The 9388-nt window shown below is 37.9% G+C and overlaps 1 protein-coding gene across 1 annotated transcript in view; it reads left to right on the plus strand.

Moving 5' to 3' along the window:
* MAN1A2 (mannosidase alpha class 1A member 2) overlaps positions 1 to 7871 on the plus strand; it is a 61798-nt gene extending 53927 nt beyond the window's left edge. Inside the window, exons 10-13 of the mRNA XM_034411022.3 lie at positions 606 to 825; positions 3299 to 3471; positions 5202 to 5317; positions 6434 to 7871. Coding sequence (XP_034266913.1) covers positions 606 to 825; positions 3299 to 3471; positions 5202 to 5317; positions 6434 to 6566 — 642 coding nt within the window. The 3' untranslated portion in view covers positions 6567 to 7871. The remainder of the gene's footprint in view (positions 1 to 605; positions 826 to 3298; positions 3472 to 5201; positions 5318 to 6433) is intronic.
* Positions 7872 to 9388: the final 1517 nt, after the last annotated feature.

Consider the following 9388-nt stretch of genomic DNA (forward strand, 5'->3'; position numbering starts at 1 on the left):
GGAAACAACCAGATTTCTCTTTTAGACATTGACTACATAGACATTGGCTATAATGTAAGTGAGGTTCACTTTAATTGCGTAAGAATCCACTAATGGTTCAAAAGTCTGTCTTTAGCAAAACAAAAATTCAGAGAAGTAGGGAAATTAGGCCAAAGTATGAACTGCCTGATCTAAGTGAATTATTCATTCTGTTGCCATTTCTTAGTTATTACTGACATGAAGAAATGTTGTGTCCAAAATAGTTCCAATTGACCTTAAACACACAGCGCCCACACACTTGCTTCAGAAAATGTCACTAATAAAAAAAGTGGGGCAAGGGATGGAGGAATGAGGGTGGTAATATTTCCTAAGTAGTGGTCATCACTTTTCCATTTGGAAAGTATAAAAAGAGCTCAGTGCTTAACTCTTCTGTGAAAGTGTTTTACAGTTTCTTTTTCTTTCCCCACTTCTCTTTCAATGGAGAGAGGGGGAAATAGAGTAATTATAAGTTTTTGTTCTGTTCTGTAAGTTCATGAGATCTGGTGACTTGGAGGAGGAATATTAAGAGAGAATGAAAATATGTTTTGACCTGTCATAGTAATTAAACTTGTGTATTTCCACTGCAGGCCATAGAGAAGCATCTTATCAGAAAGTCTAATGGGGGCCTAACTTTTATTGGGGAATGGAAAAATGGGCACCTTGAGAGAAAGATGGGCCATCTCACATGCTTTGCTGGGGGAATGTTTGCCCTTGGAGCTGATGGTTCCCGAGATGAGAAGGCTGGACATTACCTTCAACTTGGAGCAGAAATTGCACATACATGCCATGAATCATATGACAGGACAAGTAAGTATCCTTGCCTATCTTAGGTTTTAATTTAATTTAATTTAATTTCCAATTTATATACTGCCGTTCTCCCTGAGGACTCAGGGCGGTGTACAGCCAAGATAAAAAACATAGAATACAAATATTAAAAAACATTTAAAAATATATATAAATTTTGGCCCGAAAGTTAAGAAATCACAGACTGATTAAAAGAATTTAAAATTTTCTTCTTAAGCCAACCCGGCTTGCTGGAAAAGATGGTTTTAAGGGAATGACGGAAGGCATTGAGGTCATGGATTCTCCTTATCTCCGGGGGCAACTGATTCCAGAGGGTGGGAGCCCCCACCGAGAAGGCCCTCCCCCTGGGGGTCACCAGCCTACATTGTTTGGCTGATGGCACCCTGAGGAGGCCCTCTCTGTGGGAGCGCATGGGTCGATGGGAGGTCGTCGGTAGCAGCAGGCAGTCTCGCAGATAGCTAGGCCCTATGTCATGGAGCGCTTTAAAGGTGATAACCAACACCTTGAAGCGCACCCGGAAGACCACCGGGAGCCAGTGCAGCTCGCACAGGAGCGGTGTTACATGGGAGCGCCATGTTGCTCCCATCACTACCCGCGCTGCCGCATTCTGGACCAGCTGGAGCCTCCGGGTGCTCTTCAAGGGGAGCTCCATGTAGAGAGCATTGCAGTAGTCAAGGCGAGAGGTGACGAGGGCGTGAGTGACTTAGCACAAGGAATCCCGATCGAGAAAGGGCCGCAACTGGCGAATCAGGCGAACCTGATAAAAGGTCCCCCTGGTAACAGCCGTCAGATGTTCTTCCAAAGACAGCTGTCTATCCAGGAGGACTCCCAGATTGCGAGCCCTTTCAGTGGGGGCCAAAGACTCGCCCCCAATAGTCAGTGATGGAGTCAACTGACTATATTGGGATGCCGGGAGCCACAGCCACTCAGTCTTGGAAGGGTTGAGCTTGAGCCTGTTCCTCCCCATCCAGATCCACACAGCCTCCAGGCACTGGGACATCACTTCAAGGGCATCGTTGGGGTGGCCTGGGGTGGAGATGTACAGCTGGGTGTCATCAGCGTACTGGTGGTATCTCACCCCAAAGCCACGGATGATCTCACCCAGCGGCTTCACATAAATGTTGAACAGAAGGGGCGAGAGGACCGATCCCTGCGGCACTCCACAAATGAGAGGCCTCGAGGTCGACCTCTGTCCCCCTGCCAACACAAACTGCGACCGGTCGGAGAGAAAGGAGGAGAACCACCGCAACACAGTGCCTCCCACCCCCAACTCTTCCAGCCGGTGCAGCATGATACTGTGGTCGATGGTATCCAAAGCCGCTGAGAGATCTAATAGGACCAGAACAGAGGAACAACCCCTGTCCCGAGCCCTCCAGAGATCATCCACCAACGCGACCAATGCCGTTTCCGTGCTGTGCCCAGACCTGAAACCCGTTTTGAATGTGTTTTCCTGAGACTTGCCTTTGCAGTTGCTATAAGGTACAATTGAAGCAGAATTCTGTGAAGAGGTGGTTTCAACTCCTAAATCAGGCATTTTTGTTTAAATAAGGAATATGTTGCTGGATGTATTGACTATAATTCTTATCCCCTACAACCCTTCATAAAACCCTGCACCATTTCTCTTTTCAACTAACTGTGAGAAAACTAACAGATGCTGTGAGTATAGCCAGCAATAATTTCCTGTAACAGAAGCCAGAATAGTAGGAAATTTCTTCCTGTTAATTTCAGATCAACAATATGATAGTAAGGATCTAACTAGCTCCCTGGCCCTTGCCCTCATTCCCAATCCCCCCCTCCCCCAGCTCTTTCAAAGATGAAAAGACTGTTGCTAGCTTTGATACTGTGACATCTCCTTGTGGGAGTTGAGTCATGAAATTGCCAGGAAAATATGTTAATGAAAAGAGCCTGTGGAACCTGTATTTCACTTCCCAAGATTTCAAATATGAGAAGTTGCAGCATTTCCTTTAGTAGTTAAATTCTGTACAGAGAAGGTGAGAAAAGTGAGGTTGGCCTCTCCAAGCCAGACCATTAAAGTGGGCCCAAATTTCAGAGTTTGAAAGGAGCCATATAGTGAAACTGATATATTTTGGGAATAAGTGATGTGCTGCTCACTCCTCCATAAAAGTTATGTAGACATAATAGCTTTTTTTATACAGTGCCAACTTTTTTCAAGGTTGTGGCCAGAAAACAGACAATATATGAATATAAAATAGCACTCATTGTTCTGTAAGATATGAATCTTAAGAGTATGTTAAATACTTCTTAAATATTCTACAACCATGCATATGCTTAAAATTCTGAAATGAATTTAGATTTCTTTCAAGCTGTTACAGACCTGACTAGATTGATAAGAACTATCGTAAGTATTTCTGGGATCATTAAAAACATATATTAATGTTTCTTTTAGAGTCAAATTGTTGAACTTAGAAATTATATAAGAAGTTGCTACATTAATTTTCTTCATTTTCCTTTGCAGCTTTAAAACTGGGGCCTGAAGCTTTCAAATTTGATGGAGGTTTAGAGGCAGTAGCAGTGCGGCAAAATGAAAAATACTACATATTAAGACCGGAGGTGATTGAGACATACTGGTATATGTGGCGATTCACACATGATCCTAAGTACAGACAGTGGGGCTGGGAGGCAGCACAGGTAATTTATTAACTAGCCTTCTAAAAAAACCTCACAGAGTTTACCTGCCAGCCTTCATATTGTGCATAGTAAGAAATCGAAACCGTGATGCTTATTTTTTTTTCTAGATGGTTCCTTCTTTGCTTGTGGAGACCTAAGGAAAAATGGCTTTTAAAAAAATCTGATGACTGAGAATATTGGGGGAAAAGACTTCAATTTCCAGTTTCTAATATTGCCTACAGTATATTTTTATCTTACATTTAGATTTCAAAAAAAATATTTGAAGTGTGCCTTACAATAATGCATTCAGTCGTAAAATGTGCACTGAAATGAAAATCTAATTAAAAATTAGTTTTTTTTTCCCATGGAGGCTCGTTCGCGATGTTACTTAGCAGCTGCACCACAAGAAAAGAGTGCTTCAAGGCTTTTCCAAGAAGGACAGCCAGGATTAAATTTCCCTCACAATCAGAAGTAGTGTGCCAAATAGAGGCTGCTTTGTAGAAAAAGGGTTTGCATGTATTTTGAAACATTCTAGAAAGGAATATTGAGATAACCTCAATGCATTCTAACAGAGCATGCTGGCTGGGAAATTCTCGGAGTTGAAATCCACATGTCTTCAAGTTACCATGGTTGAGAAACACTGTAATAGAGGGACTTTGGACCTCTCCTTATTATTGAAGAAGCTTCTCTGTTTATAAAAGGGCTGTTTTAAATTCCAGTTAATCTTCAGTTTAATAATTTTGGAAGAGAAATGCTTCAAGAAATTTTGAAAAATATGAAATAATCAAGTTAGGTAAGGAAGCAGGGCACAACACCTGGATTTTTTCCCAATTCCAACCTCTTTTATAATAGCTCTGCTCTGGGCCCACCAATGAAAAGGAGGAAGGAGGAGACTGGGAATGAAAGCGTAGTCAACATTCCAGGCAATTATTTATCTTTCCTGGGCATGCATTGGGGGATTTTTTCCTTCGAATATTTTTCTCATAGCTGGATTTGGTTGTTTTCAGATTTTTATCATCTTCATGCTTCTCCCTACATACCAAATCTAATCCCAGTTCTGTTCTGTTTTCAGAGGGTTGCTGGACAAATAGTCAAAACTATTTTATTTAATTTATTTCTAGAGTTATTAGTTGTCTCATGTAAAGAATCAAACATAGAAATATGAAATTGTGTTCCAGGGTGCTACTGCTTTACAGACACAGGTAGCTTATGAATTTGGGTTGCTTAAGCAGTACAGTAGTAAAACAATTTTGTGACCCCAATTTTGTGACCATTTTTACCACCAACTTTAAGTGAATCGCATGGTTATTGAGTGTATCATAAGATTGTTAAGCAAATCTGGCTCCCCCAATTGGCTGCTTTTAGCTAGGAAGATTGCAAATTGTGATCACATGATGATAAGATATTTCAACTATTGTAAATGTAAGCGGGTTGCTAAGTGTCCAAATTGTGATCATGTGACTGGGATGGTGGTGTAATGGCCATAACTTCAAGGGTGGGTTGTAAGTTACCCTTTCTAAGGCTATTGTAACTTTGAATTGTCGTTAAACAGTCAAGAAATACCTGTAGACATTTTGGCAATAACATTATTGTTATATCATGTAGTTGTAACTATTTAGTGTAAATTATATTCTATTGCTCTCCTTTCATTTCTAAGTGTATAATATCTATATTATTTGAATCTGTGTCAACTACATCCAACTTTGAATTGCTGGCTAATAAAGTGTTCATTCTGTTTGTTCCACTTAAAGGCCATTGATAAGTACTGCCGAGTGAGTGGTGGATTTTCCGGGGTCAAGGATGTCTACTCCTCAGCTCCTACATATGATGATGTACAACAAAGCTTCTTTCTTGCTGAAACTCTAAAGTAAGTAGATTTTTCTCTATGATATTTGTTTCAGCAACTTTGGAATTGAGGTTCTTAGAAGAAATATTCAGCATTTACATATTAATATAAATTTTATAGAAAATAGATTTTTATATTTATAAAATACATACTAAACATATGCCTGCTAGGAAAATGGCTGCATTAAATGGCTATAAACTGTTGGATATTATCACTGCTGCAGATTTTATCCCACCAGGTTGCCAACACATATGTCTATAGTCTCCTTTTTATTTTTTACTTTTTCTCCCTCCCAAATAAAAGGAATTATAATTATTCTGCAACACTTACAGAAGGATGCCCTTTATCCTGTGTAATGTCTATGAGAATGCCATCACCTGTTTTAGGGTTCGAATGAGATGATATCAAACGTATTGGCTCTTTCTCATAATATCACACATTGAAACTGCCTAGATGAATATAGTGAATACACAGATAGTACAATTGTGCATGAAGGGGGTGAAGGGGAAATTGTGCAAGTGTGCAGAATTTAGGAATTCTTGACATGTTATTTGGATTTTAGTATGTTTAGAACAGGAGAATTGAAGAAAAAGCTTGGCTCCACCAAGCTTTGAGAGTTTACAAACTGTAACAGAAGAATGGGATCTCACTGAAAGATTGTAGATGTTCATTATAAATGAAGATCTTTTTTGGTAGTGTGGGTCATGATTATTTAGAACTTAGTGTACTATTACAAATGCTTTAAATCTTCATCAGTAGCAATTAGTGCAAAATTTAGTGCACTTATAATACATGAGTGATGAGGCATCTTATTCAACGGGAAAACAAATGTCTGTATTTTAATTATAATACTTGTATCTAATTAGACAATGTGCATTATTTTATACTCTGTAGTTAATGGGTTTGAATAGTCAACAGTGGAATGTGTCCTGATGCCATCAACAGAATTTTCTTGATTTGCCCCCCTGCACATGTCTCCTCTCTTCTCAGACGGCTGATGGGAGAAAATAGTGAAGGCAAACAGCAAATAGCCCTGTTGCACAAGCAGACCTTTGGTCATGCAGTGTTCAATGTAGTCTCAATGGTATCTTTTGTGTATCATGTATAGTGACAGATCTTATTTATCTTACTTTGTAGGTATTTATATCTGCTCTTCTCCAATGATGATCTCTTACCTTTGGATCACTGGGTTTTTAATACAGAAGCTCATCCCCTGCCAGTTTTACATCTAGCCAATACGACACTTTCAGGAAATAATGCATATCGATAAAAACTATTCCAGGAAAAGGACAGAACAATCTACATTAGCTGTGTTTTGTTTACATGGACCACTTCAGATTTCAGGCTTGAGAGAAGACTTGTGTGTGTTTAAATAAGACCTTCAGAATGATAAGAGAAGTACTGCACTCGTCAGCATGTAGATAATTCAAAAATTCCATTTTATATGACCAAAACAATTTGTGCAGTATATGGCAGGAAAAGACCTTGTATATTTGCAACAGAGAAGGTGGCGCATGATTTTAAAGGATTAAAAGGCTGAAATAATATCCCAGCCACAGGAACAAGCTGCAACTATTGAGATTGACCGTTGTAGTAAACATTGTGCTGCCCAAATAATGTGGATTCCTGATAGTTTGTCATTTGCTTCCCCCCCCCCCCACTTGGTGGCATGAGCAAAGCAATGCAAGGCGACAAAAGTGCACTAATAGCACCCAGATTTCAAGTTCTTTGACTGCTATTTTGAAATTTCTAAACATCTTCATCAGTCTGTTCAGACTGGCAACCATTCCCAGTGCCTCTGAGACCCTTGCCTCTTTTTATTATCAATAATGCTGTGGATCAATCATTTGTTCTTCTTGTTCATGAGTAAATGGATTAGGGAAAGGATCAGCAACTTCTTTCAATCTGTCACTTTAGGATATGGAAATCTTCATTCAGTGCAGAGTTATTTTTTGCACCATCATGACAAAATTGCCCAATGATGTTTATCATTTGGCCAAGATTTCTTTCAACTAAGTTGCAATAACTAACATTTGTCTATGAATCCTGGAGTTTCACAAGGATTTCACTCTTTTTATTTGTACAGTATTCAAAAAGTGTAGAATAATCCTGTAAAGAGACATTCTTTACCAATTTTAATTCCTGTGATTAAGACTCACCTGGGTATAATGGTGCTTCTTTAGGGATCTTTTGTAAAAGCTGGAGTTGGCAGAGGAGTTTTTCAGCCTTCACACCTATCTGTCTTTGAAAATCTGAAATCTGGTCGTTTGATCTTCAAGTATCTGGAAACAATATCACGCAAGACAACCGAGAACACATCAAAATGAATTTGAAAGTAAAATTTATTTTGCAATACATTTTTGTCACTACTGCAGTAGATATCACAGACAATACTTTGGGATAAAAATAGCTTTTTCAAAACTTAAAAATGGATGTTTCAACGAGCTCCCCACTTCTGTTAAAGAAAAAGACTTGAGCATAATTTTTTTCTGGCAGGATATATAAAATATGTGAATATTATTTATGTATATTGGAATCAAAATTCTTGATGAATACAGATAACACATCTTTATTATTATTGTTGTTGGTATGATTCCTTTTGAAAAATACTGAAATTTAAAAAGCTGGTTGGAGTAGCCTTTGTTGACCAAGTTTTCCTCTTGGCATTTTGTCATATCTTTAAGGATATAACAATTCAATTATTGAGAAAGATAATTTAATGCATGTTGCATATTGCAGTCCCAGTGAGAAGGTTGATGGTTTCAGTGAGCACTGCTTACTGCAAGTGTGGTGCAGGTGAGTCTGGGAATCTGCCCAGTCCAAATTGTGCTGCATTCTACTGTGAAATCCATATTCTACATGGTTCTGGCCCACCTAGTTGCAGGGATAAATTTAAAACAGTATTGGAATCTTTGTGGGCCAATTGCAATGAACATATCCAAGTTGAATTCCAGATATCAGGGCACTGAAATTCACCTGTCTTGGCTTCTGGCATTCATTTTACTGTTTTCCATAGTGATTTTTCACATGTTCATATCCAGGCTCTTCTCTCCTCTTCCTCTTCTCAAAATCAGCATTCTAAAATAAGTTTTTAAATCAAGCTCACGTGCAGTTTGAAACAGTATTACAGGGTTGTAGAATATGAAATAAATTTTAGTACTGCTGAGTCTTGAATTGAATTGTAAGATGGAAACTGATATTACTTATATTTATCCATATAAGACCATAATATTTTTAGTGAAATCTGTGACAAATTTATACATATAAAAAATATTTATCTGCTGAAAAATAATATACCATTGGTGACTAAAAATTCTCAACTCTCATAGAATGAAATTTGGCTTAAAATTAAATGAAAATGTTCCAGCTACATTCTGTGAATGGAAATAATGGGTAAAACATAATAGGTTTGGATAATTGTGTTTGAAATATTACATTATTATTTTTTTATTTCCTTTAAATACAAACTAAATATTTCTTTTTTCCACTTTAGATAGAACTATATGCTGTAAGCAGTGAAATATTGTCTTAAGCATTATACCAGAGTTCTTAAACCTTGTTGAATCATAACAGACCCAATATTATTCTGATGATCAATCTTTACAATCTACTTCCAAAGTTGTTTTTACAGACTACTGTGCATTTATTGTATCAGTTTTCATATTATTTATTTTCTCCTTCCCTTGCTGGTTATTAGTGCGCAAGAATGCAGTGATTATAAAACATGCAATTAAAACATGAATGTTATCTTTCTGGGCTTCTGCAGGAGAATGATAATTTTAAATTTATTACATTTCTACATTCTGTGTTAAGATTTTACACTTTCTTCTGAAGTGTTTTAAATCTAAAAAGGCTTAGAAATTAATAAGCAAAACTGCAAGATATCATGGTTCTTGATAACAAAAAATAATAACCACAATGTGTTCAAAAAGCAAACACATTTTCTCTCTTTTTTTAAAAGAAATTGCCTGAAGAAAAGACAGGAAGCCAAAAAATGGATTATTGTTCACAGTCTGCCTTAATTGCAGGAAAGGTCACAAATTCCTAGTTCAATCTGCATCCTTGGAGATAAATTGTTCTTTAATTATAAGT

The sequence above is a fragment of the Pantherophis guttatus genome, chromosome 2 (assembly GCF_059756535.1).
Source record: "Pantherophis guttatus breed Tessera chromosome 2, ASM5975653v1, whole genome shotgun sequence".
Taxonomy (NCBI): Eukaryota; Metazoa; Chordata; class Lepidosauria; order Squamata; family Colubridae; genus Pantherophis; species Pantherophis guttatus.